At 50.3% G+C, this 18,369-nt stretch overlaps 8 protein-coding genes across 8 annotated transcripts, besides 2 other annotated features; 4 read left to right on the top strand and 4 right to left on the bottom strand.

Moving 5' to 3' along the window:
* Nucleotides 1-791: 791 nt before the first annotated feature.
* On the top strand, nucleotides 792-2,197 carry NFIA_095570 (uncharacterized protein; the record flags this gene model as incomplete). The annotated part of the gene is made up of 5 exons (XM_001261833.1): nucleotides 792-888; nucleotides 935-1,146; nucleotides 1,189-1,253; nucleotides 1,303-1,400; nucleotides 1,452-2,197. The coding sequence occupies 5 exons, from the start codon at nucleotides 792-794 to the stop codon at nucleotides 2,195-2,197; spliced, it is 1,218 nt and encodes a 405-aa protein (XP_001261834.1).
* An 843-nt stretch (nucleotides 2,198-3,040) lies between these two features.
* On the bottom strand, nucleotides 3,041-4,498 carry NFIA_095560 (Zn(II)2Cys6 transcription factor; the record flags this gene model as incomplete). Its single annotated transcript, XM_001261832.1, has 2 exons — nucleotides 3,041-4,363; nucleotides 4,442-4,498. The coding sequence occupies 2 exons, from the start codon at nucleotides 4,496-4,498 to the stop codon at nucleotides 3,041-3,043; spliced, it is 1,380 nt and encodes a 459-aa protein (XP_001261833.1).
* A 1,620-nt stretch (nucleotides 4,499-6,118) lies between these two features.
* Nucleotides 6,119-6,144: a microsatellite.
* A 1,121-nt stretch (nucleotides 6,145-7,265) lies between these two features.
* Nucleotides 7,266-7,325: a microsatellite.
* Nucleotides 7,307-8,882, top strand: NFIA_095550 (class I SAM-dependent methyltransferase; the record flags this gene model as incomplete). The annotated part of the gene is made up of 9 exons (XM_001261831.1): nucleotides 7,307-7,375; nucleotides 7,430-7,572; nucleotides 7,699-7,732; nucleotides 7,788-7,823; nucleotides 7,893-8,011; nucleotides 8,067-8,092; nucleotides 8,153-8,183; nucleotides 8,234-8,588; nucleotides 8,640-8,882. 9 exons carry the CDS (start codon nucleotides 7,307-7,309, stop codon nucleotides 8,880-8,882), a joined length of 1,056 nt encoding a protein of 351 aa, XP_001261832.1.
* A 1,092-nt stretch (nucleotides 8,883-9,974) lies between these two features.
* NFIA_095540 (uncharacterized protein) lies at nucleotides 9,975-10,690 on the bottom strand (the record flags this gene model as incomplete). Its single annotated transcript, XM_001261830.1, has 2 exons — nucleotides 9,975-10,376; nucleotides 10,544-10,690. 2 exons carry the CDS (start codon nucleotides 10,688-10,690, stop codon nucleotides 9,975-9,977), a joined length of 549 nt encoding a protein of 182 aa, XP_001261831.1.
* Nucleotides 10,691-12,226: 1,536 nt separating this feature from the next.
* NFIA_095530 (uncharacterized protein) lies at nucleotides 12,227-12,662 on the top strand (the record flags this gene model as incomplete). The annotated part of the gene is made up of 2 exons (XM_001261829.1): nucleotides 12,227-12,305; nucleotides 12,361-12,662. 2 exons carry the CDS (start codon nucleotides 12,227-12,229, stop codon nucleotides 12,660-12,662), a joined length of 381 nt encoding a protein of 126 aa, XP_001261830.1.
* Nucleotides 12,663-12,749: 87 nt separating this feature from the next.
* NFIA_095520 (putative histidine acid phosphatase) lies at nucleotides 12,750-14,101 on the bottom strand (the record flags this gene model as incomplete). The annotated part of the gene is made up of 3 exons (XM_001261828.1): nucleotides 12,750-13,048; nucleotides 13,075-13,438; nucleotides 13,487-14,101. 3 exons carry the CDS (start codon nucleotides 14,099-14,101, stop codon nucleotides 12,750-12,752), a joined length of 1,278 nt encoding a protein of 425 aa, XP_001261829.1.
* A 622-nt stretch (nucleotides 14,102-14,723) lies between these two features.
* Nucleotides 14,724-15,618, bottom strand: NFIA_095510 (uncharacterized protein; the record flags this gene model as incomplete). The annotated part of the gene is made up of 2 exons (XM_001261827.1): nucleotides 14,724-15,241; nucleotides 15,306-15,618. 2 exons carry the CDS (start codon nucleotides 15,616-15,618, stop codon nucleotides 14,724-14,726), a joined length of 831 nt encoding a protein of 276 aa, XP_001261828.1.
* A 1,393-nt stretch (nucleotides 15,619-17,011) lies between these two features.
* NFIA_095500 (uncharacterized protein) lies at nucleotides 17,012-17,987 on the top strand (the record flags this gene model as incomplete). Its single annotated transcript, XM_001261826.1, has 2 exons — nucleotides 17,012-17,054; nucleotides 17,494-17,987. The coding sequence occupies 2 exons, from the start codon at nucleotides 17,012-17,014 to the stop codon at nucleotides 17,985-17,987; spliced, it is 537 nt and encodes a 178-aa protein (XP_001261827.1).
* Nucleotides 17,988-18,369: the final 382 nt, after the last annotated feature.

Below are 18,369 nucleotides of genomic sequence, written 5' to 3'. Positions count from 1 at the left end.
TGTTAGGCAACCTCTAGGGTGCCTTGTTACGCCCCTCAATCCGCTAGAATCATGTCCGAATCCTCCTTCACGGGTGCATCTCGCAGGTGTACTCCGGTGCCTGAACGGGATCCGAAGGGTAAGACACAATTTTCCAAGTGGCCGCACTGAATCCTTCTCCTCACTTAGATACGTACGTCTGGGGAAGGATAGATTAAGCTGATATTGCTCTCTGCACGGATGACGCGGCCCCATGCCACAGTGAATGCGATAATGTCAATCCCTGCGAGCGAAAGGGTTATCGATTGGACTAAATCAAGTCCACCAAGCTAAGTCGATTTAAACCTGAGACAAAATAGCTTGATCCTGCCGGCACTCGGCTCCGGCAATTAATAACGCGTGACGATTTCCCCGCGCAGATGTGATATGCGGAGCAATTGATCAAGACTTATGCGAAACGTTGTATGGAATTAATATGTGGAGAAATCTCTGGCTCCTCGTTTCCAGAAGAATCACGGCCTGTCGGGCCGTCTCTGAGGAATTACTTTCCGACTGCCGTTCTCTCTACCAATCTGTTGTGGATGCAACCACGATGAGACGAATGCACTGAGAGAATCTCTCGCATCGTACTTCGAGGAGAAGACGAGTAGTAGCATGAGCTTGATATGTCTCCGTGCCGGAACGGGACAGGAATACAACTGAAGGCGAAGTTTTCACCCTCGGTCCAGTCGTCCAATGATTCCATATAAATGAGTGCCTCTCTCCAGTTTGAAGCTCAACTCCTAAAGCGTTTCCAAACATCAAGTTCCACAATGAGGTTTACGCAGCTCTTCATCGCGGTCAGCACGGCAAGCCTTGCTCTTGCTGCACCCCCTAAGTCCAAAACCAAGAGAACCTCGGCCTTCCAATGTAAGGGACCCATGTGTATAACCAGCTCATTCACTGACTTCTGCAGGGTTTGGCTGCAATGAATCCGGAGCAGAGTTTGGAAGTGGCAACATCCCTGGCGTCCTGGGCACAGATTACATCTGGCCCAACACGACCGCCATTGGCATCTTGAGGGAAGCAGGGATGAACATCTTCCGTGTGCCATTTCTCATGGAGCGTCTCGTCCCCAACAACATGACTGGAAGCCCTGATGCGACGTACATGGCTGATCTGGTTTCGGTATGTCCATGCTCAAGTGTATGGCCATTGCTGACGAGTCAGACCATCAACTACATCACGTCCACCGGCGCGCACGCCATCGTCGACCCCCACAACTTTGGCCGATAGTAAGTCTAACCTCCCGCCTGGAATGAAGACACCAACTAAGAGAACCAGCTACGGCAACATCATCACCTCGACCAGCGACTTTGCCGCCTTCTGGACAACCGTCGCCACGCAATTCAAGGACAACGACCTCGTCATCTTCGACACCAGTAACACTCACCCCCAGCACCCCTCGTTAAGGCTTTAACTAACCCATCCAGACAATGAATTCAACGCCGAAGACCAAACCACCGTCCTAGATCTCAACCAAGCAGCCATCAATGCCATCCGCGCCGCAGGCGCCACATCGCAGTACATCTTCGTAGAAGGCAACTCCTGGTCCGGCGCCTGGACCTGGGATTCTGTTAATGACAACCTGAAGACACTTACCGACCCCGTCGCCGATTCCAACAAACTCATCTACGAAATGCACCAGTACCTCGACAGTGATGGCTCCGGCACCTCGGAGTCATGCGTCTCCGCGACAATCGGGCAAGAGCGTCTCGCCTCCGCGACGGCTTGGCTGATTGCTAACGCCAAAAAAGCGTTTCTGGGTGAGTTCGCTGCAGGCGCGAATAGTGTTTGTGCGAGTGCGGTGACCGGGATGTTGGAGTATATGGAGGCGAATGCGAATGTTTGGCTTGGGGCGGAGTGGTGGGCTGCTGGGCCGTGGTGGGGGGATTATATCTATAGTATGGAGCCGACGGCCGGGATGGCGTATGAGTATTATCTGGAGGTTTTGGAGCCGTATTTTCCTGGGGGGAGTTATACGGCGACGTCGACGGGGACGGGGACTGCTACGGCGACTGCTACGAGTACGAGCTCGACGACAGCGGTAACAGGGACGTCCACTGCAGTTGCGCAGCATTGGGGTCAATGTGGTGGTCAGGGCTGGACGGGGCCGACGGGCTGTGAGTCCCCGTATACTTGCCAGGTGCAGAACGCCTATTATTCGCAGTGTTTGTAGGTGATTGTTGGTATGGTTGCCAAGGAGCAACCAAGTGATGTTAAGTCAGTCTCCCCTCTGTGCTTACAGGATATGCCTAAATGCATTCTAATACTAGTGAATTGTAATTCAGTGTACTAAGCTACTCTAAAAATGGACTTTGTTATCTGGTCTGAGACTCTGAGCTACAATTGTGATCAACATAGCTCGTTGCTGGGAGTGTGAATGATTCAAACGGTAGACTAATGGCCATGATTCTATCTATACGTAGAATACTCTCGATTCTACAATCCATGCACACCTTGGCGACATATCAAACGGTTGCGTAGGACAACGGTACTTCAAAGCATGATTTCAGATGGTTGATAAGGCTTTGTTTCCGCTTGCTCCCTCAGAGATTGTTCCCCTTCATTTGCTGCGCCCGAGGTAGTCTGGTGAAACGGAGCGTGGCTGTTCCGATAACCTCCCAATATGTCATCGGTTACAGGCAGCAATCCTGCCATAATGCCGGCAGATTGTGTCCGTCAAGAAGACAGTGAATGTGCTGGTCGGGCTATCGCCGGGCGACAGGGTGCTACAATCCGTCTTTCAGGACTGGTGGGTTGAAAATGCGTTGTATGCGTCTTGATGGTTCGCAGTACGGCTGGATCAAAGCAAGGGAACCAAAGACTCCTGAGATTGGTCTTTGTCGGAGTGGGACGCATACCCCGGTCGACCAACATCGGGTGCGACTGTAAGTCTGCGTGTCTCTTGAGTCGACCCGACGTTAGGGCAGCGTCTCGGTCACGCTCGGTATGCTGCCGTTCAATAATACTTAGCCTTCTTATGGAGCTGACTGCCTCACTACTAATGTGCAGGAGGCTTTCATGATCTTATTGCTAGCATGCCCATCGACAGTGCAAGCTGGTCCAGTCGATCCGGGGAGTCATCTTCATGTGCGTCGTAGGCGATCGGTTGCTTCTCTTGCGTCTCGGACGCTGCAATGCTTCCTGCTGGTAGCTTCCATATAGTACTCGGACAATGCGACTTTGTATCCAAGAACGAACGATTTTTATCTGCTTCGACCAGAACCAACAGCTGGTTGAGTACTGCAATGGCAGATCGCGTGCCTCGGGCCGCGAATTTGGCTACCTTTTTGCCAAACTCGGTAGGAATGGGACTCTTCGCATCTTCCTCACACTTGATCACATTGTCCTTATTATATTTGACGATCAATGGCTGCATTTCCCCATGAAACTCGACAAGTCTATCCCGACAACGAGTGATCCGAGCCACCAGCGACTCTCGCTGTATCTCTGACTTAACCCCCGTCTGTGAAACAAAGGCGCGCGTCCGCACAAGAAGCCCCGGACAGAGTACAATCTCGTTGAAGGCGAGCTCCACGATCTCGCTCAGCGGACAGCTTTTGCCATCGCTGCGTTCGAATGCGATTGTGTCATGGACTATGGCTCGCCATCCAGGTTCCTCCAGAAAGCACGGCTGCTCGGAGACAAACGCATCGGCGACCAGAAACGGGCGATACGCCACCAGCAGCGTGCGACCGAATCCGTCGCGGTGAGCTTGGGGACCTCGAAGTTGGAATAGTTTACCAATTCCCCGGGAATGAGTGAGCCAGGATTTCTCGCCGAGCCCGTCGAGCATTTCGTATATGCTAAGGTGGATAGCAGCCATGAGAGTCAAGTTCGAGGTGGCGGTGTGGGGGTTGCGGAGTGAGTAGATCAAGTGCTGCAGACCGCGGCCGTAGAGATGCCGGCTGGCGAGCATTTTCTCCTGGTCTTTATGCGCGCGACCGAGGTGCCATACGCTCAGACTGCGGAGGCTCCAGATCAGGGCCTGCGACGAGGTGTCGAGGTGATGTCGCACGAAGTCCAACCAGTTGAGCTGAACTCTGTTCCGCCACGCAGAGAACAGGCCTGGAAAAGAGACCATGACGAAGTACTGGAACACTTCCTTCATCTGGGTGTCTGTTGCTGCGGATGCCAGGCCGGTTGCTACTGTCCCGTCCATGCTCGCCTGAGGAACGAGCGCATGGACAACTGATGGCGCAGCGACATGTCGACTGCCTTTCTGCTTCCGATTTCGAAGAGATGCCGGAGTCTGGTGGTAGAATTTCACTCGGCGCTGATAGCCTGGACACTTGACGTTTCTGTCGCGACAGCGACGACATTCCGGTCGGCCCTCATCACACTATAGGGTTTGAGTATTAGATATTATGGCATTATCTATTGCGGCAGCCCAGTCATGCAGCTAAGGTAGGATACCCACCTTGATCCGCCGCTGGATGCAGGTGCGACAGCCAGTGCTGCGCGGTACCCCAACCATCTGTTATGACTCCTGGGGCGGTATCAAGTTATATATATGCATCACCTAAAGAGCCTCTATGAAGTGACTCAAGATTGCGGGGTGCGGAGCGATTCCGTGATGGTGAACGTGGTCAGATGGAGAAGGCCACAAGGGGAGAATACGAGCCGCTAAGCTTCTCCGTCCCGTGTCTGCCTCGTCGAGAGTCGGACAAGACGAGCAGAACAACAGATGAGGTCTAGATGCCAAGCATCATACCCCGCTCGAAGGATAATGAACAATAAACAATCGCACTGTTGGGTGGCATGGTTGCGGTGCACGGTACAGAGTACCCCTACCTCTCTCCGGAGTCCATGCCAGGATATATTTTCCGGACTCTCCCCATTTGAGTGCAGTTAGACCGCTTGAACAGAGTCAAGATTGGAGCGCGTGTATGAGCGTAGGTAAGCAGATAATATGTAGGTTCGTGGATTTGGATGACGTAGTCCCTGTCGGTGAGGCGCCTGCAGAGGCCGAGACGGTTCCCTGTTGTCCATCCCATCAAAAAGGGTTTGTCGATAAGAAGCCCACATGTACTATTGATATTCGATGAGCTTCTTGAGATGATTGACGGTCTCCAGAGGACGCGGAAAGAATACCTGTGTTGTGTACAGTACCTATGCCGCACTGTTTTAAGGGGGAATGCCATACAGCACTCCCTTCCACAGCTGGGCCAAAGCCAACCAGACCCTTCTGTTCATGTCATAGCGCATCAACAGCATCTACCGCGTACTCCGTAGATAAGTAAGGATTTTCGCCCTTTCTCCATTTCCCCTTCTCGCGTAAGTTCGGAGCGCGCCGCAATCGTGACAGAAAATCCGGCGCCTTACACAACAAAAAGTACGGAGTACAAACGCAAGAATCTTAAGTTTGAGAGAGACGAGCGAATTGTTGGATGGATTTCCTGCACGCATCCTAAAAGGCACGTAGGATGTGCCAATTACACATGGGCTGACACTCCACAAACGGCGCACACGGGAACATCCGGCATTCCCGTCCTTTTGATTCTCAACTCCTCCTTGATAGACTTTGGTAGTCAGGCTCGGTCCCACTTGCCTTCGTCATGGTTTCACACAAATTCAGTCATATTGACGGTTTTCATGCAGCATGTGGCCTTGGATATTCGAGTCGACTCCGCAAAGAGGGCTTTCGAGAAACAGATGAGACGCCAGTGTGGGCTGATGGACGGACTCTAGGCAACCAGGCTGATCCACCACAATCAAAGCGGATCAGACCGGTTTCATTTTTCAAATAATATGAACCCTAAATTGTAGCAATTCGACTATGATATCGAGTGCATATACGGATATGACGAGCCGAGCGAAATCAGGTGGAACATATGACGTGGCAATAGCTGGGCCGCCGCCCATGAGATGACAGGAGGAACTGTTGCAGTGTAACATTTAGTTTGAGCTGAGTGGTATCTACGTTTTTGGTGGAGAGAAGGATTGGAGCTAGATACGGAATTATGTTCCGTTATTAGCTAACATCAAGACGACCAGGTGGTATTACGTAGAAGATGTGAGCATTAATGGTACCTTATTAATTTCTCTGCCTTGACAGTTGATGCACTTCATCTAATTTGTAAATATCCACAGTGCGGCCGGGTATTGTTGGCCGGGTATTGTCCGCCACGTGATTTTAATTACAAATTCTTACAATACAAGACGAAATGTTTCAGGTCGAAAGGAGCCATGGTGGGTGAATTCCGTATGTTTGTGTATAAGTGTTACACTGTACTTTACGCTGTACTGAAGGTTAGGTACCGAGCGACAAGGCATCCATTGTAGTCCTGCCCATCTAATGTTTGATAATGGCCAGACTCTTGATAAACTTCAATATCACTGTGATCACTGATATCAATGGCCAGTCTAGAGGGATATACTTTCAATCCAAGCCAAGTTACTCAGCCGTGACACAAGTCAAAAGACACCCATGTTCTATCCACTCAGTCTGTACCCATCCGTACCCACATTAGTACCACCAGTCAGAAAGCACAGTGATTCTTCAGGACGGACGTTGTAAATGACCGCGTGTCTGAGTGGCTCTCCAAGGCCTTAACCTTCCCCATCCAGACCTACATCCGACGCCCCGCGGATGCACTTGAACGCTTGTGGACCGCTCTAGTGGAGTCTAACAGCCGCTACCCTTGAATGAACGCTGTATCTATCCTAAAATGGACCATGATACCCTCGATCGACCTTATGGCCTTGTAACCCTTGTCGTCCTAGTCAAGTTAGGAAGTCGGTCGGCGACTCGGGATCTGTCCTACATGTGCACAAAGTACAATGCATAATTTCGGTTCTTTCCAGCGGCGCTGAAAATCGAGCATCATCTGTGGGAAATAATAAAGACAAAAGGACGGAAAACATAGCAGCAGATGATAATGCTTCTTGCCGTATGGAAAAGTCTAGACTCTAGTCAAACTGAGTGCCAGATAATCTGTATGGTGGACGCTAATGAAGGCTGCACGAGTGGCCGACAGTCAGGTACTTAAAAGGATTGAGCAATGCATGGCAGTTTGACAAGTCACATTCTTCCTTGACAATCCTTATTATTATTCTTCTCGATCTTCTCTGCGAACTGCACTAAATAACGCTACCCGTTTTTTTAAAGTGTCTTTCCCAAGTTTACCTTAACCAATTTTTGTTCTTTTCTGGTTCTTCCCCATACCAACCAGAAAATCTTATTTTTTCCCTTTGACTTTTCCGGTCTTTGTTCTCTTCCATCCCTCGGATCTTCCTCCACTCTACCACCACCTCCATCATCAATCACATCACCATCACCATCATGGCCAGTCCACCACCACAATTGAATACACAACCACAACAGCAGAGTCCAAGTGTCATCGAGCCTGATGTTGGTTGCCTCATCTCAAGATATACCTCTGCTTTGGGATTAACGGATGAGTAGGACTTTGGCGATGCCGACTCCGCCTACAATGGATCGTTAGTCGCCTCATCTGTCGCAATCTTCGGTACCCCAACTAACATCAACTACAGTCTCGGAGACGCCAGCTACACCACCAGTATCACATCAAGTGCCATGAACTACACGTACGCATTGATCTCTTCCCCTTTTTTCACCTTGCAGCGACTGATCAAGCCGAAACAGCTACGAGGTACCACCTCTGCTGTGTTTGTCGCAGGCTATATACTAAACCCGCATTAGAACGGTCGCAGATATCATTCTTTCCACGAGGGCGAATATGTGCTGGTATATACCCTTCCATGATCGCGACGGTTCTTAACGCGCAAAGCTGACCGCTTAGCCCAATGACGAGCAAGAACAAGACCGCCTGGACCTGGTTAGTGCCGACTCGACTCTGCCCCTTGACCGGGGTCCGTCCTTAGCTAATCGATCGTCTCTCCACTAGAGCCACCACATCTATCGCATCATCCTCAAAGGTGAACTGCACGCCGCGCCCATCAAGAACCCCCGACGAGTGTTGGATATCGGAACCGGTACTGGAATATGGGCGATTGATTTTGCGGAGTAAGAAACTCTTGGATCATTTGCGATGAGGCGATCGACTAACGTGGGGCGACAGCGAGCACCCCGAGTCAGAGGTCATTGGTATGTTTTGGATTGCGGGAGTGCGGATTGCAAGACGACTAACAGAGTGGCTGCTATCAGGAAACGATCTCAGTCCTATCCAACCCTCATGGTACACCTTCCTTGACCTCTCCGGTCGGACAGCCCATTAACTTCCCCCAGGATCCCTCCCAATTGCCGCTTCGAGATCGACGACTTCGAATTACCCTGGTCCTACAGCCAACCGTTCGATTACATCCACGGCCGTGAACTCGAAGGAGCCATCCGCGACCATGACAATCTTTTCAGACAAGCATATGAGAACCTGCGGCCAGGTGGCTGGCTAGAAATGGCCTCCATGGACGTCAACTCGTATTCCGACGACGGGACCCATCTCAAGGCTGTTAACATGGTTGAGGGGGTCAAGAACATGCATGCAGCATCGAAGAAGCACGGAAAAGACATGACAACAGCGGGAACGTGGAAAGAGAAGATGGAGAAGGCAGGTTTTATCAACGTCCGCGAGGACATCTACAAGGTACTACTATGTCATACGTTCCTAGTCGAACCATACTGACGGTCCCTGCAGCTCCCCCAGAGCCCCTGGCCCAAAGACCCGAAGCTCAAGGAACTCGGTCGCTACCACCAAGTCAACATGTTCGAAGCCGTCGGCCCCTACTCCTTCGCCCTGTTTACACGGTATCTCGGCTGGTCACGTCCCGAGATCGAGGTGCTCGTCGCGGGTATGCGCAAGGAACTGCGCGATTACCAGACCTACCATCTCTACACCAAGGTCCGTATTATTTACGGCCAGCGGCCCGAGACGGATTGATCCCGTGCGGGCATGATATATACCTTCAGTTGGCTGATGCTTGATGACCCTTTACTCTCGGATTATTTTTGATCTCCTGTGCTATTGAGCATGTTGAATCTGATTCCCACATTTTTGTTCATAGCCATGACAGCATATTACTAAATAATTGAAACGACTGCATTTACGACCAGCTTATTGCCTGTGTTGTATCAATCATTGATCAGCAAGATTCCGCAAAGTTCTCAGGGTCTTCGCGTCAAAATCGAGACGGCTCCAGTATTCTTCCACCAGTTGACAATACTAGCGACCCATGCTATCGCTGTCTCGGTAAATTGCATGATAATCGTCTTAAATGGTCATGCGGATAAGCCATGATGCAGCTTCATTGAAAGAGGGGAGATCATGTTGTATTACTAGCTGGCAGATACTGAAGTGATAGCCCTAACGAAGGGTGCCTCCATTTTCAATATCACCCAACTATTACTGCTTCTTTGCAGCGTGATCGGCAGTTCATAATTGTGACTCAGAACCTCCTGGGCAACCAGTCCATGGTTGATTTGATAGGTAGAGCCTATGCGAGCTCCTTGAATTCTCTGATTTTCGGGATCTTGTGAACAATGCCATTAATTACTGCTTGGGCAGAGAGTCGTGGTTGATCCCACTGTACTGTGAAGAACTTGTAGAACCCGCGCTTCTAAGTTCTCAAGTAGAACAAGGAGATGAAGAATGAGCGAGGAGGGGCGAGGACTCGCATTCGGGTACAGATATCCCTTTGCGTTTTCAAACTTGCTGCATTCGGGGTTTGTCACTGAGCTCCTCGCACCCGACGTTTGCAGTTCCTTGGAATCTGTCAATGTAAATAAAGACATGTAGTCGTAGACAGCGGAAGGATGTGCAATATGAACTATTTGTCTTGTTGTGCCGCTGGTACTGGAGCAGCTTCTGCTCCCATTGTCCCCATCTCGTTGCCAATCCAATAATCAATTCTAGCAAAGGGTCTGCGTATCACCCACCATTTCGCATCTGCGTAATGTTCCCGTGCGTGGCGCAGGCGAGTCTTCCATTAGACTGTCTTGGGAAACGCCTTCATTACTGGGACCCCGCCCTGATCTACCGGGAATGGATCCCGTATAAGACCTCGAAGTCGTTTAGGGAAGAGAGATAAGACCTCCTGTGATAGCTCGACTTGATCATATTGTCGAAGAGCCCTGAATACGGTGGCGGACTCGGGGATATCACCTGCTTAAGTCGCAATGGAGAAGAAGGTTCAGTGATATCGGAACCCGGATGCAGAACCTCTCCATATTCTCCGCTATATGCATGATCAGCATGAGTATACTCCTCATTGATCAAGGCATTCTTACCTGCGATATGGTCATCGACATCCATGTTCTCGGATGCTACCGACTGGTTGTTGTCATCATCTTCATCATCGAAGTCCTCTTCTGCGTCCTTGTCGGCGCCGTCGAGTAGCACCGAGACTTCTCTGCGTTCCAATGAGACCGGATGCGCCTGCCAAGTTGGGAGCATTATCTGGCTCCTGGAGCTGGGCGTCCCGAGCTGCATACAACCGGAAGAGCTCGAATATATTGACCACTCATTTGCAGAGCCTGGTGTTTAACAGCCTGTAAAAGTTAGCACTGTTTAGTAATTATCAGATTTATATGCCTGGGACTTACTCGTTCCTCTTCAATGACCTCCTCCACCGGGGCCCGCGGAGGAACGGACTCTATACCCGTGTTGAAGCTAGAAGCCGGTAACTGCTGAGCGTTCGCTTTTGTCGGCTGGATGTTCGGCGTCCTGATCCCGCCTAGGAAAAGGGACATGATATGGAGAGGAAAGTTGCAATCATATGTTATATACAGACAGAGGAAACAGGCAGGTGGGTTTTGTTTCTGGATTAGAGGTTTTCCATGACTGATGGGGAATGATATGGAAGATGGAGAGAGAGGGTGATTGTAGGGGTTTATATAGCATACCTGATGCTGAATATCACTTGAAATTGTATGCTTCTGAGACATTTATCAGTCACTATTCTTAGTTGCTTGCTGTTGTCAGTGAATGAATTTATCTTGATGGACAAGGCAAATTATGAATGATCGTCTCAGACTGGGTTATTTTAGACCATGTCGACTCAGCCATATGTATAGAACAAAGCCATCCCTGAGTCTCAGGTGTCAGCCATTTAAATTCATGCTCAAACCACTACACTACTTTATCCATATGCTGACCGAGCCTCTCCCCGGTATGAAGAAGCAGATGTAGTGTTACTGTCTCCTCCACTGCCTTGCTCTTCTAATGCAGTCTCTCTCCCCTCTTAGACACCGGCCTCCGCGGATAGCCCTCAACGCAGGCGATTCCAGCGCAACCCGGGAAAATTCGTTCGGGAAAGATGCGAGCTTATCCTGTTGCCTCACCTGGAAGCTTCAGTGGAGCGATTTGAGAAGGCTCGAACTGTTGCTGGCAAGTATGAGCTTCATTATTGCACCACAAAAGGAAAGGACATGTATCATCCTTTTGCGATGGAGACACGGCGATTGATTGCCTTGTCCTATCATACCATCAGCTTCATCAACCCGGAGGGGAAGCGAAGAGATCTGCTTGCTGTCGTTGTGGCAAAGGAAAGATGGGGCGACGCCTACAATCCTTTGTTGGCGTATACGGGTAAGCATATTTGTCATGGCTTTTCTCCTCAGACAGCGGGACATTGAACTTGAAGGGATGGTAATCGGGAAATAGGAATAGTTCATAGGAATCGGTAGGACAGAGGGGAAAGAATAGTGTGGTCTATGGGGTTGCCACCCATGGTTACAGTTTGCAGATCGTGAAGACGGATAACAAGTCAAAGGTAAGATCTTATAGAGTAATTCGGAGGTTACAAGCTAATGTGTTCAGCTGTTTCAATTTTGCGAATATCCATTGGACGAAGGTTGCGATTCTTCCTTGAATATCTTGACGACATCTTGGCAGAGGAGGAATGATCCGCATAGTTGGCTATAATTGCTGCAACTGATCCCTACTGGATGGCTTCATCTGATAGTCTAGATTTAAAGATGAATACACGCGGCTATTCGAAAATATACACATTTAACGCAAATTCTAGTATCGTGAATATTTCCTATGGCTGAGAGGATGCCTAGCTGGCCGTATATCACTTGACAATACACCTATATTTAGCTCAGCAAAGTACTCTCTGTCTATCTCGTACTTCCAAGACTTATAACCGAGCTATTCCTAAGCTGGATCTGACATCAATCAATCAGGCCTAGCGCCATGTATAATTCCCCGCATATACCACGTTTCCTGCATGATTGATTGTTGCTGCCTTCAACTGTCACAATCCCTGTCAAATATCCATCACAATGAACATGAAGGCAAATCGAAAGCCCACCCTAACACACCTAATCCTAATCGTAATCTGTCTTTTCATCCTCACATGCAGTAAGCCCTCATCTACCCCCTATCCTCAATACAGAGTACTAACTACTACAAACAGCCCTCTACCTCTACGCCCGGCACGAGTCATCTCACAGCACCACCGCTTACTGCGCAGACTGCCTGCACTACGCCATGAGCGTGGATGCCAAAATCCGGCACGCGGAGGAGGGCGGCGCGGAGAACATCCGCACCAACAAGCAGTTCTTCCGGTATGCGGTTGACGTGACATGTCGGGGCGGGTTGTTTGTGGATAAGCGGTGTTTGGACTTTCGGAGGGGATTCCTGAGGGATGCGGAGAGGTATATGGTTGCGGTGGGGGAGCCGTACGAGGCTTGTAGGGGGATTGGAGCTTGTAGATAGGTAGCCTTTTGGCGATTCTATGAGTTTGTTGCTTTTAGTTCAAAGTTTCTCGGTCGACATGAATGTGATCAAGTGATTGCAACCCGGCTACTGATAAATCGACAACACGTCCGTCGAATTCTCATAATCCACCCCACACAGCTTGCCAAAATCCCCATACCTCTCTCCCCGCTGTTGCACAAAGCGCCCAAGCGCCTCCTCGGAGCAACTCTCCCCTGGCCCATCGCGACACCCCACAAGCGGCTGCGGACCCTCATTCACCAGCACCCGGTAGTACACCCCGTCGTCATACCCATAGGAATCACATGCCATCTTCTCAATCGCAATGTTCGTCAAGAACGGTAAGATCTGGCTACTCTTCCACGCGCGACCGTAGTTGATCGCGTCTGTAGGCATGGAAGCGTTGACGGACCCAGCGCGGTGAGCACAGTTGGCGGGAGCTCGCGGTGGGCGAACGAGACGTAGAGGCCTTGAGAGGCAGACTTGTCGGCGAGGATGGTTCTCGTTGCGTTGAGCCAGGGGAAGCCGATGGCGGGGGATAAGTCACGGCCGTAGCCTGTGTTGTGGAAGTACATGAGGTCGTTCCCGTACTCGAAGGCGAGCCATTCAGTCGCGGTGAAGAGGTCGAGGGAGCAGAAGGGGGAGGAGCCGCGGATGACGGTCTCGTAGCCGCAGAGCTCGAACATGGCGACGATGTCGTCCGATGTGAAGTTGAAGGAGGGGGCCAGGGCTCGGAGGCGCGCGATGATGGGTTTGGTGTAGCGGGAGACGAATTCCTGTGGTTGTTAGCTTGTGCTTGGGTGGAGGCGAAGGGCCATACGTACGCTGGACTGCTTGGAGCCGTAGCTGGAGCTGTATGCCGGGCAGCTTTGGTACGGGGTTAACGAGTTGGCTCCGTCGTGCTTGTACTCCCCGACCTGGGTGAGATTGATTTGGGTCGTTCCGTTGCCGGTGTATCCAAGGATAAATCCCTGTGCGGTCTTGACGGTTCTCTCCGCTGTCGAGGTCCATACATTCTTTGGTGCTTTGAAGTCTGGATACTTGTCGTGGATGTTGATGCCAAACATCATCGACTCCTGCAGACCGACTCGGGTGACTTTCTCGAGATGTGCCTCGGTGATTGGCGCTCTCCACTTGCTCAGGAACGAGAGGCTTCCTGTCTTGGACCAATCCTGTGTGGTATTTTGCAGCTTCTGGATGAATGGCTCGAGGTAGCTCTCATAGTCAAAATCGTTGGCGTAGATGGCGGCATGACGGACAAGATAAGCTGCGCGGGTGACATTGCAGCCCTGTGGTACCGAGGGGTCGAGCTGAGGGTCATTTGGTGTAAAGTAAGGGGAAATTCCCGCCAGATGGTGGAGGGGATTGAAGTTATTCGAGTTGGTGTCTGCCAGGGTGACAGAGCCTAAGGCTAGGAGGAATGTAGAAAGTCGATACATGTTGGGATATATAACCACCGCTGAGCAAGCCCACCACGACTTTCACCGAGGTTACTCGATGAATACTAAAGCTACTATACTACTTAAATCAGGAGAGTTAATTTATAGATTTGATTTGGATTGTTTATCCGTCGATGTCACCGGTGCAGATCGCAATCCAGTTTGAGCATAGATGACCAAGTAACTGGCCATGACGATGACGCAGTGGATGGAGACTTGTCGCATCATCTTCCAACGAAAATCAACCATTAATCTGTCATATATCCACAACTCCAGTCTCTATTTTGACAGAAGCTTATTTCACCAATCAAAATCAACAATTGACCATATTGATGGACTCCAGCCCTACGATGTATCTCCCAGAATAGCTCCAAAGCCAGTTGCCTGGTTTTCCCTGCAAAACCTACGCATGATCAAGGCAACAACACTGGCCTCTATGAGAGATGGAGATTGCGCAGCTGTCGAAAGCAAGGAGTCGTTCCACAAGATGGCCCATTAATCTGGTCGAATTGCGGTCGGAGGCTGGTGTAACAGAAATCATGCCACCTCACGCTCTCTAATCCACGTACGGCGAGTTCGCTGACGATAGTCTCATAAATAGCAGTTCTGCATGAGGAAACAATCATTTTCGTGCCTCTCGTCCATCTGCCTCATGGATGACTTCATGATTGGACTGCAGCTCGGAGACATTCCGCCGAACACCACTCGACGGGTTCGAATACCCAGATTGGGCATATGTCATGCTGGCAGGACTGTATCCCGCGTATCCGCCAGTCTGCTGCAGTTTCTTCTGATACATCCGTCGCTGGAACCAGAGCGCAAATAGCGTCGCAACCAAGCAGGCACCCAGACCCGCCCCAACCCCCGCCCCGACCGCGGTCGTCTTCGAGCTCGAATCCGAGCAGACTTCCGTACCGTTACCGGCTGCAGCTGTTGTGGTGACCGTCGTTGTAGCTATCGTTCCGGTTCCGGTGGCTGTTGATGTTGATGTCGATGATGCCGATGTGCTTGTATATCCGTAGATTGTGCCGATGGCGACTGTCCCCGCGTTATCGCAGCAGTCTGTCCCGTTGATGCTACAGCACCACTTGTTAACACCCTTGGCCGGGCAAGGGAGAAGGTGGATTCCGCCCGACGTAGCTATACGCAAACCAATACATTAAAATCGAACTTTAACCACTAGAAGTATGTCTATCGCACTTACAGCCAGAACAAATCGTCTGACACTGGCTGCTCTTTCCGGTCTGGTCGGTACACCCATTCTGATATATCAACCCTGCGAAGCCCTGCATCTGTGCCAGACACAGTCCACTCGTTAAACAAATGTCGTTGACCATGCTCTTGGGCTTGTTACTCGCGCAGCAGGGGCTATTGTCTTGATCCGGGAAACATGGCTGGTAACTGCTGTCTGCTTTGCTGCCGTCTGAGAAGTAGCATTGTGCGGCGATCGTGGAACGCGCCCATTGTGTTAACAGCAACACGACGGCAAATGATGCTGATGACGATGAGAAGAGCATTTTGGCGAGTGAGATCCCAGTTCCGGGGTCATGTCAGCAGGAGAAAAATCCTCGGCCTTACGTGCGGACGAAGGGCGTCGTGGGAATTTATTCAGCCACGATTCATGAATGGTTCTGCGGCACGTGGGCCTGTAGGAGGCATAAATCCAACATCTGGGTTAAGAATCATTGGATAAGGGACATGCTAGTGTCGAATTGCAGAAATGAGCTGCCAGGATGAGGGACCATAAGGCAACAGTGGGAACACAAGAACATGGGTTCGGGCTTTGAAAAAGGGCCGATCGTTCAGCTGGCTGTGAAGTCCGGATCTGCAGCTTACGGAAACGTCATATGCGCCAATCAACAGTTTGATTTGCATGTTGAATATTTCAAATGTGTCGAAAGAGGAGTACAGACCTCAATTGGAGCATTGGACTCAGCTGACAAATTAAAACCAACATAGATGAATGAACTGGTTAGATATGATGCTGATCATACTGGAACAAGTGACGCTTGGGCCTTAACATGACTGGTGTCGAACTAAGTGGGCAGTGCAAAGCCCAGAACAAGCATAAATCGTGGTCTATTACAAGTCAACCAATCAACAATGGATTTACGGATCCTTGTTTGGGGGCCGAATTGTTCATCGAATCTGCAGTAATGGATAGCGCCGCTTATCTCACTTTCCAAGCCTTCGTTCATCAATTCGTCTGTGAGCTATGGCAAACCAACAAAGGATTGCAGCACAGATCATCTTCATTAATTATCTCCCAACAATAATTACAGGGTACATTCTTGGTGCAATCGAAATGTCCTCAGTGGCAAAGGCATCCAAGAGCGGTGACTAGAGGCCTGAAGTTCTTCTGCCAACTAGCTTCAGTAGCTGCGTTTCGTATTCAGACATTGTTCTGGCATATGCGTCATGTATGATGGCTCAAGATGAGCAACAGAGACCACTGGGTGTGTTTTCCATGAAGGCAGTTCATAGCCAAACCGGCCCACGCGTCTTTGCCTGGAGGGTCCTTGCTTGACAGGGAACAGTTTGGACAGATGAGAAAGAGCAATGGCATAGATGCCTGTGCTCTTGACGACCTAGTCGACAGATCATGGTCGTGTCGTAATTCGAAGGTCATATGGCTTAGTTTGAGGTGCCTTGAGCGGATGATCGAGCAGCTCGACCCGAAAGACCTCAACGTGTCCGCCGTACTTGAGATTCAACGATATTTCGACCACATCGGAACGACTATTCCGTGGTGATATAACCACCTGTTGCCTACTTAGCTAGCAGTGTTTCAGAGTAGAAAAGGCAACCGGATTTACCATGTTGTCCCCGAGTCGAGGATAAAGAGCGACTCTATGTCCGACGCAGCCGCCATTCTCGAAACAAAAGCACTCTCTTAGTGACATATCGGTGATGGTCGCTAAGTACGAAACGAGCATCGCAGGCCTGTTCCACAGTGCACCCTCCCGCCCATCAGGCCTACGTGCCTGAAAACAACACTTCCACTTGTCTGGTGTTATCTTCTGTAACATTCTTGCAGCGCGCTGCGAGAACCATCGGTTTAATCAGATCGTGCAGCCCAGCAGCCAGCTGTGGCAGCGCCTTCACAACATTGCTACACTCTATTCAATGTGAGATTGGGTGCTTGGACACAGGATTGGGAACAAACGAAGGTGGAACGATAAGAACGTGCTCTTTCGAGCAGTACAACCCACACTGGCGGCTTGATGAGCTCGTTTTCTTCTTCGTCATTGTCCTGTTCATCTTCAACGTTCTCAGCGGGGGATCTTCGAGTGTGGGACCCTCCTTGGTAATGGCCAGTCGGCTGCAACCCTGCCTCCTAGTTCAGTCAGCGGATGTTACCGCAGGCAGTAACGATTGACAGGTGCAAATAGCAGCATACAAGTCGTCCGCTGCGGACGCTCAGTTCCAGCCTTGGAATCTCCGACAGTTGCTGAGCGATACATTCAACATATCTGGCCTCGATGCCAGTTGCGTTGTCGACACCAAGGACCACGTTGGTCTCGGTCTGTTCCTCGGACGGTTTGCGAACACACAAAATTTCCCTTTCAGCCAGGGTCCCACACTTCATTCCAAGAATGTTAATGACATTGAGGCAGGAACGTCGTACAAAGTGGTTCTCGCTATGGTACCGGCTGCGAAGGTTCGGATGACCATAACATCCTCACTGACCGAGTGTACCAAGTTGGTCCGGTTCTGGGCTGGCCATCGGATTGCCAGTGGATGCAGCGGTGTCAGTATTACGAGATACGTTTGGCGTTCTACGAGTTGCAGTCGTTTCGGTAGCAGTGTGAATGCAAGCAACAGTAGTCTCATCCATTTGGAGGGTCTGTTCGGTGTCGGCCGCACCCCACGTGCTCAGGGGTAAAGAGTAGAAGGCTGAAGGAGCAAAACTTCAAGCTAGATCAACGCTAGCTTCAATGATTCATTCCTGAAGATGATCATGACTAGAACAGTGGAAGTGGATGAAGAAAGGAGATTCGGGAAACATAGAAGCAGAAATCATTGACATCTATTAGAGGTGAGTATGGTCTCCCCCAACTGCAGTGAATAAAGGTTTTGCTTTCAAGGCAAGTTATTAGAAATTTGAGCCTCTTGAGGAGTGAATCTCTGGGCAGTCACTGGATGAGTGACCTGGGTATCTGTGAATATGAATATCTTGAATTGCGATTTTCTGAAGATCCAGGCTTCACAAGTCTCCAAATCAGGCCACTATGCGAGCCAATGGTGTAGTCATTCTGAAGGTCCAG

The sequence above is a fragment of the Aspergillus fischeri genome, genomic scaffold, assembly GCF_000149645.3.
Source record: "Aspergillus fischeri NRRL 181 1099437636262 genomic scaffold, whole genome shotgun sequence".
NCBI lineage: Eukaryota > Fungi > Ascomycota > Eurotiomycetes > Eurotiales > Aspergillaceae > Aspergillus > Aspergillus fischeri.
Note: the sequence above shows the minus strand (reverse complement) of the source record. Positions and strands in the feature narration are given on the sequence as shown.